Here is a 22,835-nt window from a genome sequence, read left to right on the forward strand (position 1 = left end):
TTCCTATCCACGAGCTTTAATAGCTTTCATTATGTGCATAGATTTTGGCAACTTTCCAATGCCCTCCAGATTGGGTGACCGAAGCAGACTCTGGACGGGTCCACGGAGGACCGTGCCAACATAACAGTATCGCATAAAGAGTGGTTTTCAAGCAGTGGCTACAGCGGACATTGAAGCGTTGAAAGAAGCCAACGATCGCGTGTCTGAGAACGGAGGTTTCTCAGGATCTGGTACCGCAGTACATCCTTGTGCCACCACTATGGGTTTTGTCAGCCTACGATCGCATTACAACCTCTTCTGGAATGGAAAGATAACCTACGGGCAGCAAAGAGCACGTAGTTGGTCGGGTTCTTGATCGAAGTAAGTAGAGAATAACCGACACACTGGTTCCAGTCGAAAGTTTCCCTCGGAATGCTGTTACTATCAAGGCTCGCTGTTCCGAGATACAGCCGGACAAACTCGTAGAAAAGTGTGTACACCTGGTAATTTCGATAGAAGATACTGACGTCGCCGGCGAACAGATTATCCCTCAATTCGGGGCACTTACTTCCAAACGGCGCCAAAGGCTGCTGGAAAAAGCGCGGGCATAAGAATATGTAGACCGATCCATCCGCATAAAACGCCTCCGTAGGTGCTCCCCCAGCAGCCGCTGCGCACCGTCGCCATGGATCGTATCCCAAATCCAAGTAACTGTATAGCTTCGCTGAGCCGGGAGTCGCACAGGCAATCCGTGGCGCGGTTACCCTCTGAGGTGCCGGCTTCAAATTTATCGAGCCACGGTAATCGTAGATCATATTGAGATATATCGCGACCCGAGGTTGTACTGCATTGTTCTCAAACATGGCCTTGTACTCAGGACTCCCAATGCCAGCACCGACGACGAGTCTGGCTGAATTTGCGACGCGATTGGCGGCAAGTAGTGCACGCTCGACTTCAGGCTTGCGAGTCCCGCAGAATTCGATCAGCAAAGGGGGAGCATCAGAATAGGTTGATGTGAGGGTACGATCAGATGTTAGGGACTGGTTCGCCAACGTGAGGGACGGTGGCGAGGTATCGGCTAGTGAAGGTTAGCAATGTTCTATTTGGGGCAGCAGAAGGGGGCCAATGTATCGAGAGTACCAGATGGTGCAGGAAGAGTCGAGACGAAGGAATTAAGTGCTAATAGAATGGCCAGCCGAATAGCGGCACCAAGTAATGTCATCCTGACTGCAGGACTTGTGTGGTACAGTAGCTTTCGAATGAGAATGCTAGGGCAATGAACAGCGACTTTCCAATACAGATTATAGAATTGTGGTCCACGTGGACAAAGAACGTTTCCCAAGGAATAATATAGACGGACAGACAGCCCCAAAGAAACGGGGCGCGAACAAGCGCTTAGATTGTGAGACGAAAATCCGCGTTGGGAGCGGCTATGCTGATCCGCCTTTCATGCGGGCTGATCCATTATTACCGAGATCGACGGCATCCATCATCGAATCAAGCGTATCAGGAAATTGCCCACACTCTCTCTCTCTCCGGAGATCATGAAGGCTGTAAGGGTAGTTAAACCATCGTCAGTGACATCCATCAAGTGTCTTACGAGTAACGACTTAGGCGATACAATCCAAATGGCGTGTATCCAGTCCCCTTACACCAGATGGTCAGAAGGTGGCAACTCATCCAGGGTCCACAGATGACCCTCACCCAGTAGCCGGACGAACTTCTGCTCATCTGTCTCAACCACCGAAAAGACCTCAAACAAGAAGTCCCAACCCTTGTACCTCTCCACAAACCAATCAATGCCGGTAAGCCCCGTGGTTCATGAACCCCATGTTATATCATCCACGGCCGCGACATTCTTATGATAGTTGTAGTCATCTACGGACTCGCGAAGGTACGCGAGATCATAGAGACCGATGAGCTGGAGATACTCTCTGGAGACGGTGTCGTGGATTGCTGCGATTTTTGTAGGAGGAGACCACAGATTCGTTGCGGCTGGGATAGAGCTCGTACTCGAAGAACCTTATATTGAGGTCTGAATTGGGAACGTGGTACTTGAAAGGTTCGCTAGGAGGATTGTAGCTGTAGGAGATTTGTTAATCAAGTATCTCTGTCGCAAGAGGGCTCAATTGAACTTGCCCGAGAGACTGTACTTGCCCAAGAAACTGAACGCCTGTACGGTTGGCGAGTCTAGCCGTCGCGCCTAAAACCGTAGGATCTTATTAGGGACAAGCGATGAGGAGGCTAGCGACACGAGAGCGCGACTAGGTGTCAAAGGTGACACTTCGAAAGATGTTAGCGCGGTTGCACTTCCGGAAAGAGATCGCGAGAACAGAGGTTGTACAGAGCGTCATCTTTCCGTCTTCGGATTCCAGAACGAGAACAGTCTATTCCGGGGTTGGATGATCTTAAAATACCTGATCTTCCGCCTGTCGCTTCGATGTATCGCCTACCAGATTCCCACTAACGACACCAAGAAAGTGTTGGTCCGTGCGAAGAATGGATCAAAAACCCTGGTCCTGCCATATGTGTAGTCTAGATTGGTACCCACGCTGAATCATGGTCATCATTGTGAAGTCTGAAAGACGCCACTCGCTGCATTGCGGCACTGCGACGGCTCTAATACGCCGAGCTTCAGATCTGGTGCTTCAAATACCACACCACTAGGCGCGTCGCAGCAAGCCACGGAAACGTATGTGCAGTTGCAGGGACAAGCTGGTAGGGTGATTGCTTGAAGCCGATGTGAAGTTGGAGGTCACGTGAACGAGATCTGTGCCATTGACTGAAACCTCGTGGAGCCGGCGGCCATCAAATACAAAGTTGGATGGCTTGCAGGTCCCGGTGTAATAGCGGCTTCCAACACCTTGGAATGAGTCCGCAATGCAGCGACATCCGTCGCTTGCGCCGCATAGTTTGACAAGACCCCAGCAAGATTCGCCACATGATGGAGGCGCCGAAGCCACTGGGGTCTCTGGCTCTTCGAGCTCGCCGAAGTCTTCAATGGCCTCCAAAAAGTTCCAAAACTCGTTGTCATTTGCGCAAGATTCATTTTGTGCTTCCTCGGATGCCATTCCAGCTTCACGCTCTTCTGCAGCTGTATCTTGACATGATGCTTGATCGGCCTTGAGCCATTGCTGAACGGCTTTATCGAAGCGGGGGTTTGGCGCATAAAAGTTGGGTATAAGGTTGCGTGTCGTCCCTAAGCACTCATGATCAGCACTCTTCCTTGACCATCCGGGAGCTAAGCTAGTCGAAGAGATACTGCTTCTAAGACTTCACGTCCCTATATAAGTGAACCCTCCCTGTCCTTTGTATCGAACAAGTTGCAGCATTATCAACTGGGCCGGAAGTGACATCGAATAGTAGTACCCTACTTCGACTCCCGGACTTAGAGACATATTTTCAGAATGCTTGAACCAGCTCGCGAGGCTGGCTGCCGGACTAATTTCCAGATGCCAATCTGGGCAGAGTGACTCTTCGATTGCGGGGATGCGGGCTGACCCAAGATGGGATCACGGCGCCGGGCACTGTGAAAAGGTGCAGGCGTCGGTCGGGTCGAGGCTCTTCGTCTGGCCAGCAGCCGCTCAGCTCTGTACCAAGTTCCTCGAAATCGTTGTAGGTCGGGTTGCCAAAATTTCGCTGCAAGTAGGATCCCCCATTGCTACATACATCAAGTGATACAGCAGACTGAGACACGGAAAGTAAGTCCCATACATAGCAATTTAGATTTTTCAAAAAGCGAATATTTGAGAAGAGCTAAGTCTCGAATCATGTATAGATATCGCTGAACGCAAAATGAAAATGCTTGGTTTCAGCCAAATCAAGGAGCGGGGCGCCTATACGTGCGGAAGGGGATCTCATTAGCGGTATCAGGGCGTTATTTTCCGACGCCAAATCCAAAAATGGAGGCGGCCTCATGTCTTTCCCGCGCTGAACGGAAGTCCATCGAGACGGCAAAGGGAGTAGTGACTCTTCTGGGAATTTCGCTCGTGAAATGTGCTGGAGTTGACGAGGACGAGGTCGTCTGTAGAAATGCTTTGGCGCTGATAAGGAGTTTTCGTAAGGTGTTGGACCAGCTGTTAAGTTATAATGCTTATTGTGAAGGATTTTGTGAAGACGGAATTTTGTATGGCGAAAAAAACACAATTACTCCGCAGATGATAAGCAAAAGTGGTGAATGCCATGGATCACAAGACAGGAAACAGCAGCAGGGAAGGTACCTCTAGACTCCGAGACGGGAGCTATGATTGAACGCGCTACAGTACCTCATCGGTCACTAAAACCTGCGCAATCCCATTCTATCTCCCTACAGACTACCGAGCCCGCTCCCAACGTTCCCGAGGGGATTCTTCCGTTCCATGGAGCGCCGATGGCTGTTCAAATAGTATTCAAAATACCTGTACGGAGGTTGACACGTAAAGTCCTGCACAGCGCTAGCGCTAAGGTAGCCCTAGCCCTACTATCGGAAGGCAACCCTATAATTGAAGACCCTAGAATTATGTCCTGAGAGCGTACATGGGGGCATCTTTTGGGCCGATAATGGGTTAAGGGCCTGTCCAGGGAACGCTTAAAAGACAAGGCAATACCCGACATCTGGACCCTTTTCTTGGCATGTCCGTAGACCAGGCGGAGGAGCAACAGGCGCCCTATGTTCGAGCAGTTCTTGGGGGGTAACGGGATCACAGTTGTAGCTGTAGCTGCTTTCGGTCATGTAATTCAACCAATGACATCAGCCAAGACTCCATTTACGACCTGCCATGGGAGTAGTTCCGCCAACATCATCTTGATGAATGAGTGCAGTGCAGTGCGTTGTCTTCAAATACGCATGACCACTTGTCATGCTTCTAGCTGCTCCTCAGGAATGCTAAGCCAGATTGACTCGGCTACGGCGATGTAAGAAATGGACCTAGCTGTAAGAGCACGAATTCCGATCGGAGCTAAAGAGGTTGGAATTATGACCATTGCCTGGCTCTCAGGGGAATACTGTCCCTGGTTGGGCCCCCGGTGTCCATTGTGGGAGTGATCAACCCCTAAGGGAAGTTGCCATGCACCCCTCTTCCATCTCAGGCTGGAGGTGCTCTAACAACACAGGACGACGACCTCTAAATCCACCCTTGTCTCCGCTTGCAGAAACCTAGGATGTCGTAACATTCCCTCCCAGCGTCAGACCAGACGGATCATTCTGAGCGCTGAGGAAGATGTTGATTTGTTCATTATCGCCTGCGTCAAAATAAGCGAACTTTACAACCCACGCCTACTGTATATCCATTCTATACCTCAAGAAACTTAACCCAAATGGAGTGCCGTACCGGAGAAGCCATGCTGGATACACATCGTGTTGACCGGAACACCGGCCGCCCAGATTTCGAACCACTTCGCCTTGGTCCCGAACTTGCTGGGCGTCATGCTGACGACGATTATGCAGGAAGTGGGAACCTGCCTGTCTACAAGCCGTTCGTCAGCCACTTGAATCGACGCGAAAGGCAGGCGCGAAATCGGAAGGGAACTCCACTCACCAGTAGTCACTCTCGGAAGAACGATTCCATTACGTTCGCGGGGACCATCTTGAGTACGAAATGGCCTATTCCTTGTGCTCGCGGGTAGGTAGGAAAGCACCTTATCACACGCTGCTTCCGATGGAGGGGGCTTGAAGGGTTCATTGTCGCAGTCGACATAAGGCTCGTAGCTTCTGATGTATGTCAGGAGCTCGTTTCGAGGAGCTAGCGTACATAGTAAGTCACTGGTCTAGCCGAACCCCAATTGAAAGACCCCTCGCGTGAGTCTGGGAATGGAATCTTGCCGAGAGCGACGCCCAATGGATGCACAAAAGAGCGTTCATTCCCCCCGACGTGGAAACAACTTACTGGACTGAGCCTCGAATGATTTTTGCGACATTATGGCCACGTTTTGACTGCGAACGCGACATGCGCCTTTGCGTTACTGTGAAACAGGGTGGAAACAACGTGGGGATGCGCGAGAGCCTCCCCTTAAGCAAGATGTTAGCGCAATATGCGCTGCCGTAGATGTCACGTTCCACAAATCATATGTTGCTGTTAGTAATGCAAAGCTCTGAACCCTTGAGTCAACAGATGCCTTCCCTTCATCATCCACCTATGATATGATGGTTGCCTCGAAGAAGAACGGGCGCGACTCGTCACCGTGAGGTTGCTTGAGTCAAAAGATGAGTCACCTCCGGCTTGTGCTGGGCTTTTTCTGTCTTTGCCATCGCGGCGAGCGGACCTCACAGTCCAAGTAGCTTCAATACAAACAAAGAGATAGAGAAACCGGGGTGACCAAGAGAAAGCCTGGGCGGCACTGGGTGAGAGCCAAGGTAGATGTCAGGAGATCAGCAATCGAAGTACCAGCTCATCAGCACTTTTACAAAGTGGCTCTCGGCCGCTCTACGATTTCGTAAAGTCATCATCAATGCCCATTACCTCACTTATCTCCCTCAAAAAGCCCACTGACCCAACCAAATCTCCATCCACTCCGGCCCCACAGCGCTCAACTCGCCCATTGTGGGACTTCTCTTTACCGTCTGCTTGGTCTCCAACTCAGTCTCCGACCCGCCCGCCTCCATCTGCTCGAAGAAGTCTAGTAACTTGATACCCGGATTCTTCGCGACGTCATCGGTCATTAACGGCGTGGCCTTCAGTGCCTCGAGCCAAGACTCGAAACTCACAGGCTCAATCTTCTCGTCAAAATGTTTCGTGATGACAGGGACGAGCGCTTTCCATGAGCCGGGCTGTGGATTCACGACGTTGTGGTATCTGGTCCAGACTGCACTTGAGGGTTCATCTTTGATGTCGGAGAGGACAAGATCGACTATGACGTTTGCGGTGGTGTCAACTGGGATCCAGGCTACCGTGTCCTGGCCGGGAATGGTTGTTGGGATTTTGCCTAGGTACTTGGAACTGGCTACAAGCTAGAGATACAAGTACTTCAGTAACTGCTTCTGAAGCTTCGTGAAGAGTGATTGCGAAGACAATCCACAACTAGAACTTACGCTCGGCAGCCATTCCTGTTTGTTCCAAATCCCATCTTTGACGACAGGGCCTGCGAGTTGTCCAACACGGCAGATGGCCGCTGATACACCAGAACTCTTTCCAGCTTTCTCGAGCAGCTGTTCCGCTACGTACTTTGATTCTCCGTAGCCCATCGCTGAAGGAACACTGAAATCGTAGAAGGCTGACTCAGGGACCTTGTCTTCGGGATACTTGATTGCCCAGTTGTCCAAGGTGGAGATGCTGGACGTGAATAAGATCGGTGGGCTCTTGGGTGACTGATTTGAAAGGTTGATGAGTTCCCGAACCCCTGCAATGTGCGGTTCGAAGGATTCCAGATTGAGATTGAAGTCCACCTGCCATTGATTGTCTATAAGTACAAGTCAGCTAGTCCTTTGTCGTAGTGAGTGAGATCGCTGCATACGGATGATAAACGAAGCTTCCTTGACAAGCATGTTGTAATCATCAGCATCCAACCCTAATTTACTCTTACTGAGATCGGTGGTCAGAAAGTGGACTCTTTCTCCCCATTCAGTCATCAGGCCTCGTGATTTGTTGCCATTTCTCTGCTTGCTTTCGCCATCGGCTCCTCGATTGAGACAGAAGACCTTCGCCACTTGAGTATCAGCTAGCAAGCAATCCAAGAGATACGAGCCAAGCGAGCCCGTGCTCCCCGTCAGAACAATCGCGAAACCTTGCTCCTGGCGCTGAGTGGTGTCGTTCTTGGGTTGTGGGAGGTCACCCGAGTACTTGGCGAGCATTCCCTCCATCTTGCCAATCCTTTCTTTTTCCAAGCCCTCGGATGCCGCTTCCCCGTGATCTGCCAAATACTCTACGGCAGCAGCAAGCTCGAAGACGGTAGAGTTGGAGTATATCGTCCTTGGTGATATGAGGTGCGCAACAACTCCTCCATCATGGTCCCTGAACGAGGACCGAAGCTGCCTCACGAGGTTCATCACTTGCAGCGAATCCATGCCAGCAGCAAAGAAATTCTGTTCGAAAGTGATATTTTGAAGCCCTTCCATCTCAGTCAACATATTGCAAATGCCAATTCTTAGTGAACCTTGGTCCCTGGGATTCAGCTGGACAGCATCTGACGAATTCCCAAAGCCTGCAACGTCCGCATATAGTTGATCAATCTCTTCTCCGTAGGCTTGATTCGTAGCGCGACGCTTCACCGTGCCCTTATCGGTTCTCAGCAAAGGTTTCCCGGCCTTCGCAAAGAAGATGTGATCAAGATCAAGTTTAGCATAGGCAGGAGCAACTTCGTTCGCTTTGGTGACATAGGGCAAGAGACCGTCGAGGACTTCCTTTTTGGCTCTTTCCGTGTCCGGAACGCCTCTAAGCTCCAAAATAGCAGCTGTTTCGAATCTTCCTTGCCCGACAACAAGAGCGCCAAAGATGCCTGAACATGAGCGCAAAGTCGCCTCCATATCGTTAGGATTAAACTTTTCCCCGTTAGAAAACACAATCACGTCATCGGATCTTCCTTCGTAAAGCCGTAGATCCGGCTTTGAGGGATGCTTCGAGTAAACATCATTCATCGAGAATTCAGATCGATCAGAGAAGGTGTAAAATGACCAGTGAAAAGGGTCTGTTGAGTCATGACGGGTGAAGACCTGTTCGTATAACCCAGGACCAACTTCCCGAAACTCGATTCCTTTCATTCTAGGATCGAAATGAAAGTAGATCCAGTCTTCTGGGTCTTTCTTGAGTCGCGGGCAAAACCCAGCTTCTGAGGATCACATCACATTAAGGACATTAGTATATCTCGAGATGGTATCACCAGCAGTCTTCCCGAGAGGTCTTATTCGTGTTACATCAGCATTCCAGGAACCCTAGACGTTATAGGACTGACCTCCAGCAAACTGAGTGGATTTGAGCTTCTTTAATTTCTCGAGAGAAGTCTGCGACTGGCTGAGTGCTTCCAATGTAGATGGCGCAAGAAACATAAGGTCCACATTGACGTTGTCAAGTAGGTCGTCGATGAGATCGGCACTGATAGGCCGACCGGTGGGAGCCCAGACCGTAGTGATTTCGAAGTACAGAGCGACTAATAGGGTCTGTAGGATACCCGCCACCTAGACATTGATCAGTACGGTTTCTCATACCAGAGGCAGAATTATGTGGAGACGGTTGCCTTACATGGAATGGAGGCAAGCTTGTGAAGACGCGGACACCACATTCAAAAATGTTGATCTGGGCATCAACTCCGTCTAGGGGAGGAATCAGGTGTTGGTTGTCGACAGCTGCCACCCCGCCGTGATACAGGATGGTCGGCTTCGGTAGTCCAGTGGATCCGGATGTGTGGACTATGATGAAAGGGTCTTGCGCAGCCTCTTCAAACGTCTTGTTGTAGTCATAATGCTCGCTGAAGTCACCGCCTAAGAATTCTTTGAGCCCTTCGATTCTGAAGTAGCGCATATCTCTTTTTGATAAGATATGATCGACCTTTGATTCCACAGGGCTGATTAAGATATTGCAACTCGTAGTCCCCGGGAGGGCCAAGTGACCCTCGACGCTATTGCGTGGTGACGGCAGTAGAGTCTGCTCGCGCTGCTTAACATTCACGAAATGATATGCAGACAGGGCTCCGCGACTGAACTCACCTTGTAGCCCACTTTCGCAGCAGCGACCGCAACGATGTAGTATCTGAGGTCCACCGATGATGGAACTTAGCAACATTCTTCCCGAGCATGTCTGCCTTACTTGGACCAAGATATGCGATTGTCTCGAATTTGGCACTCTTTCCAAGTTTTTCATCGATCCAAAAGGCAGCCCGGTTGACTGCGCGAGCCAATTTTCGAGAAGTAACATCGTCGAAGCCACCGGTAAAGTCTTGATGGCGAGGTATCGAAGCATAGACGTGATCCGGAGTAGAAGCCGCCATTTCATCGACTAGTGTGGGTATCAACCTACGTCCATACTCCTGCCCACCCTCAGGCGCCGCGATTGAGGCCATGGCGGTAAACAAAAGCACGGGTTGATTTTTACGGAAAAGGGGACTCTCTGAAACAGAAGGTATGGGAAGACCAGATGAGGCTTTTGTGGGGATTTGACTAGCAAGTAGGGATTTGACTAGCAAGTAGGAATGGAATACACATTGATCGTACTCCAAGACAAATGTCTTGGTTCCCCGCCTTCTTGGGAGACCCTCGGCCAGGAGCCCAAGAAACAAATGTCCTGCAAATTAGCAGAGAATATGCGTGTGAGATGAGGGTCAGCCTGCAGTCTGTGGTGGGTAGTGAGCATAATGTTGTCGTTGGTAGATAGGTCGAATTTTTGGGGGGTCTTTTAGAGCACATCATACTTTAAGCATGACAAACCACAAAAAGTCCTCGGCTTTCTTTAGTAATCGCTCCAGAAGAATTGGAACCGAGGTTTGCGGCACCTCCAAACAGAGGAGAGATTCTCTGCATTTCATTCTGCATCTAGTGGGCAAAGAGATCACATGATGCGCCATTATGGAATGCAGCGACCAGACGGCAAACCGACGCTGGTCGGCGCCCCTCTACTAAAACGTAGTTCCTGTGCTTCCCAACGATTCGCAGAATCTCTTCTCTCTTTCAGCGCTAATGACTTGCAAGGAAGCACGGTTGTGCAGCTCTTACACAAGTCTTCGTGGCTTCACTCTACTCTGCGGTCGTAGTCGCATGGTTCAGGGGCCATGGAGAGCACAAAGCCTCCGCCCACCCATCGACTTGACCGTCGCTGATTATGGTCGGTTCGATCTTTGCATATCAGCATCTGACCATTGGGCACCAAGTTTCTGCTCAGTCGTTCCAGGTTATCGCAGACAACCTTGCTATCGCCGCAACCTTGTCATCCAGTGACCTGCCATGCTAGGCCACTATAGCCAATTATTTGAGTGAAGATTTCATTCCTAAGCGCCAAACCCATAACTTTGAACTCGCTGTCATCCATAAGCTCGAAAATCAGCCCACTATCAGAATTTTTGCGTATGGTCTTGCAATTGTCAAATCGTAGCTTCCATAGAAGGGTTGATCTCACTGCAGTTACGTAGCGAGCACCACTTGAGCTGACGTGAAGATCTCCATGATGGCTTTGGCACGTGCAATGATATCTGCCAATATCTATTGCAGGTTCGGTCTCGTCATCGGCCTTCGAAGGCATTGTCGTCTTATCTGACGCGCCTTCAACTTTTTTGGAGGGCTCTGTGGGCAGTGCATCTTTGCTGTGCCTGGCTTCCACTTGCAAGCGAGCTATGGCCCACTCGGCTGCAGTCAAGAGCGTCAGCGTTGCTTTTGAGATCCAAAGGCAAAGGGACTTGGAGCACATACCATCTGTGGGTATCTTCCAAAATAACCATGTCAATGGCGATACAACATGCCGATAGTGTGGCATGCGGCTCGCAATTGGAAAAGTCCCGAAAAACATAATGGCGGCTTCAAGTTGTGACATCTTGACCAGCAGCCAGAGAGGTGTGGTGGCGATGAATAGCCAAACAAGACCGAGAAGTGATAGCGAAAACATTGTGCGGGGTGGGCTCCGCCATTGGTAGAAGCTGTGAGTGGCACGTATCAGTACCTCGGAAGGATGAGCTGGCAGGATGGGAAAAGGAAAAGCCTGCGCGTGGTCACCACGTAATCTCAGTCCTTGCTTACTTTCTCATGATCTCCAAAGTGTCTGCCATATCGCCCAGTGCTAATAGTGATCTCGGTCCCAGCTCTTTGATCAACGCGGCCATCCACCCACGAGATCCATGCTGCTCGATCAGCTGAGTGAGATTCGTGGCGGTCTGCTCAACGTCCTCAGACCGTTCAATATTTTCCCGGAGATCTTCGGCCGTGGGAGGGTACAGGTGTCGCATAAGCACGAGCCACATAATGCCAAGAACCTGGGGGGATCACCATCAGCATTAGTTATCCTGAACCCATGACATGGTTTTTCAAGCTTACCGCAGCACCTGCAAGATGACCGATGGCCCAAAAAAAGAGATAGGATCCAAGGTACACGCCGGTCTCCACAGGGTCATCCCAGCGATAAATGTGCCGAATCTTCATGAGGACCACTTGATACGGCGTTGATGACATGAGGAACCTTTCCAAACTAGTGTTGATGGCGTCCTCATTTGCCGAAGGTAGGGTTGGGGACTCGTCAATGTACTGGTCACAGTAGTGCCTGGCATAAAAACGTGCGAGCTGGACGTTGATTTAGCATTCGAGCCTTTTCGAAGACGTCATACGATTTCGAGAGCACGATAGTGCGCATGCACTGTTTGGAAAAGCACGTACATGCTGGCTGTAACTGGCCCAGTTGACTTGGCCTTCTTTCTTCTGATCCCCTGTTCGGAAGTCCTTCTTTTGCGGCCGCGGTAGATTGTGGGGCGGTATTCTTCTAATTTTGAGTACATGGCGATCCATTGTCCATCTGACGTATTGGTCTTGTCTTGTCTTTTTCAAATCCTCCAACTCCGCCAGCGCCGACTGTTGTTCCTCCTTATTGTCGGCATTCGACGCCTTATCGTATACCCGGACCAGATTCACATCCGCACCGTGGGCTATGACTTGGTTGTCCATAACAGCAGCCATCTTTGCCCCACTTGCGCCATGTAGTAGGGATGAGACAGTATCGACCGGGTTGTGAAGGAATTCTTTGACTTGGGGTCCCTTGTGCTCTGGTACAGGATGATTAAGGCGGTCCTCATCGCCATCGTGGATGGGTGCCGGCGCCAAAGCAGGAGCTGTGGGCAACTGATGAGCATGTTGCTGATGGGAGGTATGCAGGAGCTTGTGTGTCTTGATCTTCACTTTCGATCGTACTTTCGCAGAGACTCGGCGCACATTAGCAAAGCTCCTCGGGTTTGTATCGGCTTCTCCTTGGTCGGCGTCGACGTCGTAGCCATCGCTACCACTGGAGCTAGGACTGGGACTACGTGGGTGCTCCTGCAGTGGAGCGGTGATATGGCGGTCGGCCTCGTCGTAGACGTTAAATGAGGCGCGATCCAGGCCACTAGACGCGTGCTCGAGAGAGGCAGGCTTGCTGAGGCTGAGGATGCTTGACATAATAGTTAGATAATCGCTTGGAAAGTGCAATACTATGCCTTCATCATGCTGAACATAAATTAGAACGAGCTCAGGTCTTTGGCTCGTGAATGATGAAACAGGAAATGAGTGACGTGTCTTGGTAGTTTGGTATTTTGGGTCACCTGGTCAAAATTTGAAAGGTGGCGGAGATAAGATAAAGTATCCGCCCCACTCTTGATTAGATAAGAGAATTCAGTGTCCTCTCCTCAATTGAATTATACTTTACGCTGCCGGCCGGCTCTTGCAATATCCTACAATCGAGGGAATGTTATACAATCTCTCACTCGACCGATGTTGATGTTCAAGCTAAGTAAAGATGAAGTAGTTATCATCAGTATCTGGAAATCTATCACATAAATTCAAAGACTTTACCGAAGTGGTGAGCGCTCATCGTATTAATTTGAAGTGTGACTGCGCCGATGTAACATGGGCAGGGACTTCGGTCATCCACACAGAAACACTCGACTCGCCATGATTCCATACCGACAACAGCTACAAACAAATTCTTTGCAACAAACTCGAAGCGCTTCATCATTCTTCAAAGTCTCGTACCAAGACCCTTCTCGACGATCCGTCCTTTGAGAAATTACCGCCGGCGGGTGATCTTCGGCGAACCGAATATCAGAAGCCGGCTGGAGTATTGCCCCTCCCCCGAAGCATCGTAGAGAGATACGCTCATATTCTGCTTGACGGAAAGGAGGAAAGCATCGTTGCCTTGTCAACGCCTGCCTCCGTCTTCAACTCCTCCTTCCCCACTCGTAGCTACCGTGAAAAGAGGGAGGATCCAGCCCGACCGTCACCACAGTCATCTCTCCCATCGGTAGCCGTTAGAAAACCACCCAACTATCGGCCTTCGGGATTGGCCGCAACTCCAAGTGGCACCAACCTTGAGGCTGGCTGTGCGTCTTGCCTTCCTCTTCGGCAGTAATCTGCACTCATACATGATACAGCTGAAGGGTAAAGTCATACATTGTGTACGTAGATGCGAAGGCCGAGCAAGAGCCCGCCCAGTGTGTTGATCTTTGCACCAAAAAATGCACCGAAGCCGCGGGACTCTCGAAGAAGCTTCTCGATGCAAGAGGAGTACTCGTATCTACCTGGATATGCAATCTCTAAAATCCAATGAATCCAAACCTTCTTAATCCGTCGATCCAGAACCGTATTACAAAAGAGTTGAAAAATAAAAGTATGAAGCGTAAAAAAAGACTTCTAAAAGTTCATGAATGTTGAAAACTGAAGTTATATTAATATTGATTAAAATTATATAATAGTGGAAATAAAGCCTGTCCAAAATCTCCAGCCCTACGCCGCGCAACGGGGCGGGGGAACTCGCCCGGGGTTCGGTGGTTTCGGGGTGAGTTTTTGGGTTGGTACCCCTCTAAAACCCACCCCCAGATTGGTCGGTCTTAGAGATTGCACATCCAGGTAGATTGCATATCCGGGTAGATACGCGTATGCAAGCAACACACCTGAAGGATTGATCTGTGTTCCATCGGGCAGGTCTCGAGCAACTACTATGTACGGATAATACATGAAGATCGGCTGTGAGGATGGATATCAAGAACTACGAGTAGAGCCATGTGGATGAAGGGTCTTGTCGAAGCCGGGAGATGCCGGATACTGTTGTCACTAAACACTTGGCGCAGTCTTGACCGACCTAATCAAATCGTGCCACGCACTTCCCTTACCTCGCTACCCGGACAAGGTAGACACCGTCTTACAAACTATGGACTACAACGGTTTCTGCATAACCTCTATGAAAAACGATTGGACCGGAGTCTCTTCACTTCACCAACATGTCGTTAATCAATGGCTGGGCCCCCGTAAAGTTGGTGTGACCCGCCCTGCTGCTCCAGATCAAACCCCTCACTCTATGAGGGTTGAATAAAGAAAAGAAAAGAATAGGAGTCACCTCCACACCTGCCCCCACCCCTGAGCTGTCTTCGGGACCGGAGTCCGAAGCCTCGGCCTTCAGGGTGACATCGGCTCGGGAAGGATCTTGACGGTGCGATCCCTAGACCGAGCTGAGACTCTAGCGCATACAAGAAGAACTCTGGGCCGAGGTTGTAGGGGTAGGAATTTGCTTCCGGCGCCTCTCTTCTCAATTCTCCTCTAGTCTTACTCTTGCATTCCCTAGTCTACCGAAATCGGGTCTTCCTGTACCCACGAGACTCGTAACCTTCATCAGTCGTCAAGATGCGCTTTGGCGAGTCTCACCGCCCTTGGGACCCCCGCATCCTCTTCCAACACTTTCAGGTCTTGGAGGACTCCCGGATACTCTGCATCAACCTCGCGAGCCTCTGCTCCGCAGCTTGCACCTTGAGCACCTGCGTCTTGCCCTCTCTCCTTGAGGCAACCGCAGTCGCCACACCCTCAATGAATTTCCGCATGAACTTCCGCAGGCTTTGCAGCTGCATAACGATCAACATTCGAACCAGTCCGACACGTTCATCTGGCGTCTCGATCTCGTAGCCACCGAGGCACACCTTGATGTCATCCATCGGATTTTCGCGCCCGTGGTGTTTCCCGTCTGCAGTACTCTCCCGGACCGGAGTGCCGTCAGTCACGTCGTCGAGATATTTGGCCACGGTTGACTCGCATAGAGAGGCTAGCCGTTCCGTAACCATTCCTAATAGCAGAACATACTCGGAGCGCAAAAAGCAGGTTGAGCAATCCAACACAGAATTGCAGCGGCCCAGCGCCTCCTTCTGCGACACGAGGATTGAGTCTAGCGCGGCGGTATCGACGTGCCTGGCTTTGGTTTCCAAGTCTTCGAGGAGGATGACCATGATGCTCAAACACCGGCAATTATCTTGCATGACAGTTGCCGGGCCATCCTTATTTAGGTGAACTTTGCTGGATGGGGTTGCTGGACGTGCCTGTGGTGTCGACTGTGGACTTGGTAGACCGTCGGAAAAAGAATGTAGTGGCGATAAAGGTGATCGGGAGACATAAGAGTTCAAGTCGAAGTCGGACGGCGATGGGAGTAATTGAGCCTGCTCGAAGACCGAAGAAATATCTGTGGGAACTTAGTGAATTGTCATTGTCTGAGTCGTAAGTACATACCTGACAGGGCGTCTACAGGCGTGCTTTCAAGAGATTCGCAGTGACTGGCGAAGTAGAAGTCTGGATCAAAGTCTTGTTGGGATGGCAGGGTCGAGATGTAGTTGCTGTCTAGATAGTCGTCGATAGTTCGGCCATCGAAACCCGGCAGCATGTCGCTCTGAATAAGACCAGGTGTAGGGATATCATTCTCCAAACTATTAACCGGCATGAAGCTTCCCATAGTATCATCTGCAAAGTCCTCCATCTTTTGTGTGAATTCACCGGGCGCTGGTTGTTGAGGCTTATTTGCGGTCGATAGTTTCGCGGCATCCAGGGCAGAGTCTCCTATGCTGAAGCCTTTATCCTTGGTAACGTTGCGTTTTCGACGTCCCCGGCCTTTGCCTTGCAAAGAATACACGCATTCACTTGAGGTCCGTAGGCATCGTTCACAGCCATCTCGTCGGCCACCGCATCTTTGCTACAGGCACAGGAATGGTCAGCCAATCAAACATGGGCGACAATGGCGCGCATACGAACCTTCTTCGCTCGGCACTTGTCACATGCGGAGTAGCGGGGTCTTTGCCCTTCACCTTTACCGTTCAGAGGATCCGTGGTTCGCTCAATAAAATGGGTATCGTCGTTCTGAGCATCGTAGCGCAAGGTTCCGAACATTGCGTCATAAAGAGTAGATATATAGGTAGACAACAAGACTTGTAAGGGATCGCAGCCTTGTGAAGGTAGGAAACAATAATTGTGAGGGTTCGCAGCCTAATAAGGCGCTTTAAGAGACGGGAAACCTGACGGGAAAATGTAATGCTGACAGTTCCCGTAGCTACCACCGACTCATCAACTTCGGGCCTCATCCCTACGGATGCATGATTAGAAGCCTTGGACACTAATCCCATGTTCGGTTAGAGTCCTTGCGCACACCACGGGTCCTGCTCCGCCTCATGAAGCCAATCACAATTACAGAGGGCGAACGAATTGCTTGCCGATGCTGAAGGGCGTGCACCATCAATCAACCCTGGTAAGATCGTAAAGATTGTTTCGACCACGCAACGTCACGAAGTCGATCGGGGGTCCAATGCCATCGAAAGATGGAGGAAGATGGAGGAAGATGGAGGGTACGGCCGGACCCTGCGTACCCATAACCCGTTGGATTTCTACACCGTTGCTCACCGCAAGTATAGAAGGATCAAAGGTTAGGAATCTTGGCTTATCCCATGGCCAATGGTAAAGTCATTGACTAAAGCGATCTACGTGACACTATTGAGCTGACAGTGAATGGAATTCGGATTCGCTTCGTGGTCCGATGTTCGCTTATCAATAGCACTAGTATCTACAGGGTTAGTCTATGGACATGGCCGAAATCTTATGGCTGAACGTACTTAGATAGCTACATATGTGCCTGGGAACAACTCAAGTCCCTACTTGTCCCTCCATTACGTCTCTACCATTAATGTTTACATCGACCAAAATTGTCGAAAGAAGGAAAGAAAGGAATGGGGTGTAGCGCCAGGGCGGAACCAGCGACAAAATACGCTAAGAAAGCTTGAAAGCGCCCGCAGCGGGCCTGACAACGGCCCCAGTTGGCCCCCGGGATGCCTCCCGTTGGTTTATGGTGGGCTACAGTAATGATCTGTGCGTCTGCTGAAAATTAAGGTCTGGACCAAGGAGACCGACTTCGCCAACTACTTTATCTCATACTCTCACTCTTCCTACCTTTCCCGAGCCTGGCACCGCAAATCATTTTCGGGATCTTCTCGCGAGCCAAGGGACAACCCACTTTATTCACTTGGCGCTTAGTATGCGTCTGACTCGACAAACGGTGCATGGGACGGTGGAGGACTCAGTGGCCTATATTTGGGTCTAAGGGCTGGGATTGATAGTGTTCGAAGACAGAGCATGATTCATGTCTAACACCATCAATTAGAAGTGATACTCGATCACACGAGGGATTTGGGATCCCAGCCCTCTCGGCTCAGACTGGAAGTGTTGGACTTGTACCCTGTGAAATCGGGTTCGCCAAGCTATCTCAAACGCGAAACTCCATCGATCAACGACAGCAGACCTACGGAACGGAACATCCAAAGAGTCGGGGAACATCCACAGTGAGCTCTTAAGGATGACCACACCCAATTAAACATCTGACTCAGCATCCCATCGATCTTGCCGTTTGTTCTTTTGAAACATTGATGCCCAAAAGCTGAATATACGATGGCTACCTTAATTGAGAATCCTCGACGACAACGATGAGCATGAATAGAAAGTTCGAACAATAGGCCGGATTTTTCTACAGCCAAGCTGGCGGTGTTGGCCGGTTCAGCGTGGATGAAATGTTACCATTCCGGTTCAGTTGATTTCCAAAATTCGTTTCAGCTGTATGGAGCTGGACCTTAGATGTTTACGAACAGACGAATGAGTGGACTCATTGCTAAGGACCAATCCTTGACTCACCACACTTATTCTCCGGTTTACCGTTGTTGCTATTCCTCTCGGGGACTTGTGCGACGAGGTGCAAGTTACTACACGCAAATGCGTGCCTCTCGTCCTTGTTATTGCAGGTTCTTTGCTCGGCGAATGTCGAGCGCTTTCCAGACAACACAAGACGGTGCGGAAGGAGTAGGAGGGAGCCTCAGGGAGGTCGCGGGCGTGCGGAGATGAATGCCAAGACGCCAAGACTTCGTGCGCGCCGGGGGTTTGTTTAGCGTCTGCTAGCGCGCTCGAAATCTTGTCACCAATGTCACCAACGCCTATCAATCGAATCTGCTACCCAGACATCTCATACATGACTGACGACTGACGACCGGCTACTGACTACCGAATATTCACTACTCTCGGTGATAGATTTACCTGTGTTGGTCGCCCTTTCAGTCGAGCTGAAAAGGATTTTAATCATTGGCCATGTGAGTTTTACTATCGGTCGTCCCTCCACCTCCTCGTCACTGTACCATGTCTGCTTGGGCATGCCATGTCCGAAACAGCTGTCCTGCGGGTCTTGATCGACGCCCGGGAGCTGTCACCCTTTATCTAATATTTGCATTCAAGGCCATCGTGCTGAGATCTGTCTCCTCTAGCTTCATCGGACTAGAGATATAGCCAGTTTATGTCTCATATCCGCACAAACCTCTCAACTCTCCTTTCCACTGTTTTATCGCAATCTCGATACTACCAGCACGTCCAGTGGTCATTCTCAATGAGTAGCAACACTTACCAGCCTAAGTCAAAGTTGGGGTCTACAGTACACGCGCACCATCGAGATAGGGCACTTCAAATCATCAACTCCACGACTTGGCCCTTGCACTATAGTGAAACGACTTATTAACAGCCTACCCGTTGATGCATTGATAAGATTCGAGTGTGGCAGCTACGCTATGCCAGCACTCGAAGGGGGTATGATTTGCTTTGGTGGTCTCAAAAACCTGCAGCACCTCCAAATCGACTTCAATGTTTTGCCTCCAAATGCTGAGGTTAGTCTAAAGATGAGCGATGTGTTATCCCAGCGTAACCTCTCTGAGCTTAAGATCGACTTCGGCCAGTCCTGCTCTCCAATCGGCTGTGGCTGAAAGACGTCACGGACGGACACGATTCTCGTAAAGTCCACTTGAAGAGCCTACCGATGGCACAAAATTCCGCACCGGATGTTTGCTCGCTCCAAGCCTTTCTGATCAATGGGGATCCTGGAATCCTCACTCATCTCACACTTCACAAAGTAGCTCCGATTTATGGCGGTATCCTGAGTCTAGATAGCTTCCCTAGCCTGGTTCACTTGGATTTATAGGACTGTTGCTGCATGAAGGCGCTCATTCGCGCGAGGCAAAATACGTTGTGCACAAACGCGACATATCGAGCTACATTTTCGAACAGCGCACAATACACTAGTATAAAAACACCGTTCCGTGCTAGCCACATTTTCCGCTGACTTTGTGGTAGCTAATCTACCCCGCTTTGAGAGTCACTCTATATATCGACCACCCATGTCGGGTGCGGAAGCGCTCCTGAGACAGGGTACACCCTCTGGTCGCGAATACTGAATTGTAGCGAACATTTGGACCATACCAAGGAGATGTACGCTAGCTGTACTAACGGTCATGTCAGCGCGCAGTTGAGCCATGCGCGATCGAGGACAAGAGGCGCAGCGTCTTGTCTTGGACCCCCCATACACCACAAGCTACATAGGATTTCATATATCAATGCCGAAAAATGTAAATTGCTAAAATTGCTGAATAGTCGTCCTACTAAAAGCAGCAAAGCAATCAACCATCGCCCTTTCTGTGACTCAATCTCTCAAACATACTCCGCCGTAACACTATCATACTTGACCTGCTTGTACACCAGACAATACTTCGTCTGCGCCGAGTAATACGTCATCTCGATCTCATAATAGATGACATAGTACATCTTCCCATCCTTGCCCAACTTCTGCACCAGCTCACGGACTGGAATGCAACTCAGATCCGCCGTCAGTCTCGCCAGGTGCTTAACCTCTCCATCATCCTTGTAGATAGGGGCACCCTTGTCCTCTGGGTCTGCAAACATGAGGATATCTTGCGCGACAATTTGGCGAGGGCCTTCGGAGACCTTCCAGACTTTGTGGTATTTGCGGATGGAGGCACGGTCTTCGGTGACAGGGCTGCCTTTGGTGATAAACCAGGACATGTCGAAGACTTTGAATTCGCCGTCGTAATCATCCCTGGCATGGTCAGCATCTGACGAGAAAAGGGAAAATGGATATTGACCACCAGCTTGTTGCCTTGGCATGCTTGCTACTATCATACTTGCTCATGATCTCCGTACCATAATGCTTCCTCGCAGACCTGCTGGCTACCTTGACTCTCTCCGTATCGGGTTCCAACTGGCTGAGTCCCTTCATCAAGGCGCCTCGAACGACCGCAGTCCAGCCATTGGGAGGCTGAATGACCTCGATAGCCGGATCAATAGCTGCACGAACAGTCTCGCGAAGATAAGCGTTCTGCCCGAAACCACCAACGAGGAGCACCGCTTTAACTTTCTTCTGGGTGGCTGCAATCTGACCTCGGACCAGTGCTACGACTTCGTCAACTACGGGATCGAAGATTGCTTTGACTTGGGTGCCGTTCATCTTAAATTTGCCCCTTCGGACGCCTTGGGACGGGTTGTCGGCCAGTCCGGGGACTGTTTTGATCGGCCACAGTCAGTACTTCGTCGAAGACTTGCCGGAGACGACTCACCGGGAATGACAGATTCCTCGCTAGGGCCACCGCGGAATGCCTTCTTAGTGACCAAATCAAATCTTTTCATGGCATCTTCCACGACCTCCTCATCCCACTCCTCATTCAAGCTCAACTTGTCAACCAAGAACTTCTGGAAAATGCGGTTGAGGAAGGTACTCCCGCACAGCCTTCCAGTGCCCATAGCCGCCTCTGTGACTTTCAAAATAGGCTTCAGCTCTGTCACAGTATACGAGATTAAATCGACCGTGCCACCTCCAGCATCGCAGAGGACGAAAGTATCACCGACTTGAATGCTGTGAGGATCCATTGCATGCAATGCATAGATCGCAGCGGCTTCAGGCTCAGAGATTATCTGCAGGTTTTTGCCCATTCCAGCTGCAGCCGCACACAGGCGGGTCTTGGCTTGGGCCGAGTCTGACCATACTGCCGGGACAGTAATGATGTACTCGATTGGCGTACTTTTAATGATGCTAGCGGGTAGTTTGAATTTGAGTACCTCTTCAGTATGCGCGCGTAGGGCTCCGAGATAGTCGGTGCAGAGCTTTTCGCTTGAAGCGCTATAGCCCGGTGGGAGGGCGTGCTGGTCCGGGAACTGACGACTCAAGTCTGAAATTCCGCGGCTCTGGGTGGGATCGAGATCAAGTTTGAACCATTGGTGGCGGAGGCCGTAGTCGTCGACTTGGAAGCCCCATTTCACTTGGCCCTGTTCGTATCGGAGCTCACTGGCATTTCTGTCAGCTCACGCTTGTTTTCCCTCGACAATGAGTAGGGACACTGAAAGTAATTGGGACTGACGTTGGCACCTTATCACTGCTCACCCCTTCAAGGCCGCCATTCGTCGAGTCAGGCCACTGGATGATCACAGACTGCACATCGGGCTACTCCAGATGTCAGCATTGAAATGGTCACTGCCAATGGAAACAAAACCCGTACACGTCGTGTCTGAGCCCAAGCAACTCCAGAAAAGGTCGTGCCAAAATCCACGGCGATGAGGATCTTGCGGTCAGCCGTGGCGTCGTCTTCGATATTCAAGCCCGAAGCGGCCTGCCCAAGAGCCTCGAAGGTGGTCTTTTCTTCCATGTCGGCGTTTCCGTGAACCGAGTGGTACTGTGATAGAGCTTGGATTATTCTTTATGTGTTCACAAGAAGATGATGGTGTCCTGCAGAAGAGCAGATGTAGAGGTCGGTTGAGTTAAAACGGGCGGGGTTTCCATTACCATGAGGCTATCAACGTGACTGAGCCTTGCAAAGACGCCTTTTCGAAAGCAAAAAGCCTTGGTTTCAACAGCCTGCGGATTCTGGAAGGTGGTAAGCACAAAGAAGCTTCCGAAATGCAGCACGGCAATCGCCCTAGCAGACCGAAACCCCTACCGGATCAAGCTACTGCGACAATGCAAGTAGGCATGGCCTTCAACACTTGAGCATTCATGATTGGATTATTGGGTGTTCAGATTGGTAGCCTTATGGTGTTCTGTTAGCTCCCGGAGAAAAGTGGGGCGCAGTGCATGATGCATAAGGCTGCCAGGCTGATTCTATATCGCGCACCA

The 22,835-nt window shown here is 50.5% G+C and overlaps 8 protein-coding genes across 8 annotated transcripts; all 8 read right to left on the reverse strand.

Moving 5' to 3' along the window:
- Positions 1–147: 147 nt before the first annotated feature.
- HO173_012176 (uncharacterized protein) lies at positions 148–1,201 on the reverse strand (the record flags this gene model as incomplete). Its single annotated transcript, XM_037314048.1, has 3 exons — positions 148–257; positions 320–1,057; positions 1,120–1,201. The coding sequence occupies 3 exons, from the start codon at positions 1,199–1,201 to the stop codon at positions 148–150; spliced, it is 930 nt and encodes a 309-aa protein (XP_037159028.1).
- Positions 1,202–2,734: 1,533 nt separating this feature from the next.
- Positions 2,735–3,148, reverse strand: HO173_012177 (uncharacterized protein; the record flags this gene model as incomplete). Its single annotated transcript, XM_037314049.1, has 1 exon — positions 2,735–3,148. One exon carries the CDS (start codon positions 3,146–3,148, stop codon positions 2,735–2,737), a length of 414 nt encoding a protein of 137 aa, XP_037159029.1.
- A 1,965-nt stretch (positions 3,149–5,113) lies between these two features.
- HO173_012178 (uncharacterized protein) lies at positions 5,114–5,874 on the reverse strand (the record flags this gene model as incomplete). The annotated part of the gene is made up of 4 exons (XM_037314050.1): positions 5,114–5,199; positions 5,289–5,423; positions 5,496–5,699; positions 5,844–5,874. 4 exons carry the CDS (start codon positions 5,872–5,874, stop codon positions 5,114–5,116), a joined length of 456 nt encoding a protein of 151 aa, XP_037159030.1.
- Positions 5,875–6,430: 556 nt separating this feature from the next.
- On the reverse strand, positions 6,431–9,407 carry HO173_012179 (uncharacterized protein; the record flags this gene model as incomplete). Its single annotated transcript, XM_037314051.1, has 5 exons — positions 6,431–6,886; positions 6,986–7,353; positions 7,408–8,718; positions 8,842–9,064; positions 9,129–9,407. The coding sequence occupies 5 exons, from the start codon at positions 9,405–9,407 to the stop codon at positions 6,431–6,433; spliced, it is 2,637 nt and encodes an 878-aa protein (XP_037159031.1).
- A 181-nt stretch (positions 9,408–9,588) lies between these two features.
- On the reverse strand, positions 9,589–9,945 carry HO173_012180 (uncharacterized protein; the record flags this gene model as incomplete). Its single annotated transcript, XM_037314052.1, has 1 exon — positions 9,589–9,945. One exon carries the CDS (start codon positions 9,943–9,945, stop codon positions 9,589–9,591), a length of 357 nt encoding a protein of 118 aa, XP_037159032.1.
- Positions 9,946–10,805: 860 nt separating this feature from the next.
- HO173_012181 (uncharacterized protein) lies at positions 10,806–13,009 on the reverse strand (the record flags this gene model as incomplete). The annotated part of the gene is made up of 5 exons (XM_037314053.1): positions 10,806–11,221; positions 11,285–11,508; positions 11,609–11,841; positions 11,903–12,145; positions 12,239–13,009. 5 exons carry the CDS (start codon positions 13,007–13,009, stop codon positions 10,806–10,808), a joined length of 1,887 nt encoding a protein of 628 aa, XP_037159033.1.
- Positions 13,010–15,282: 2,273 nt separating this feature from the next.
- HO173_012182 (uncharacterized protein) lies at positions 15,283–16,747 on the reverse strand (the record flags this gene model as incomplete). Its single annotated transcript, XM_037314054.1, has 3 exons — positions 15,283–16,049; positions 16,097–16,553; positions 16,613–16,747. 3 exons carry the CDS (start codon positions 16,745–16,747, stop codon positions 15,283–15,285), a joined length of 1,359 nt encoding a protein of 452 aa, XP_037159034.1.
- Positions 16,748–20,362: 3,615 nt separating this feature from the next.
- HO173_012183 (uncharacterized protein) lies at positions 20,363–22,368 on the reverse strand (the record flags this gene model as incomplete). The annotated part of the gene is made up of 5 exons (XM_037314055.1): positions 20,363–20,768; positions 20,815–21,229; positions 21,286–22,010; positions 22,084–22,166; positions 22,222–22,368. The coding sequence occupies 5 exons, from the start codon at positions 22,366–22,368 to the stop codon at positions 20,363–20,365; spliced, it is 1,776 nt and encodes a 591-aa protein (XP_037159035.1).
- Between the last annotated feature and the right edge of the window lie 467 nt (positions 22,369–22,835).

Source organism: Letharia columbiana (assembly GCF_014066305.1).
Source record: "Letharia columbiana isolate WasteWater2 chromosome Unknown Sc0000075_s0, whole genome shotgun sequence".
NCBI classification, from domain to species: domain Eukaryota; kingdom Fungi; phylum Ascomycota; class Lecanoromycetes; order Lecanorales; family Parmeliaceae; genus Letharia; species Letharia columbiana.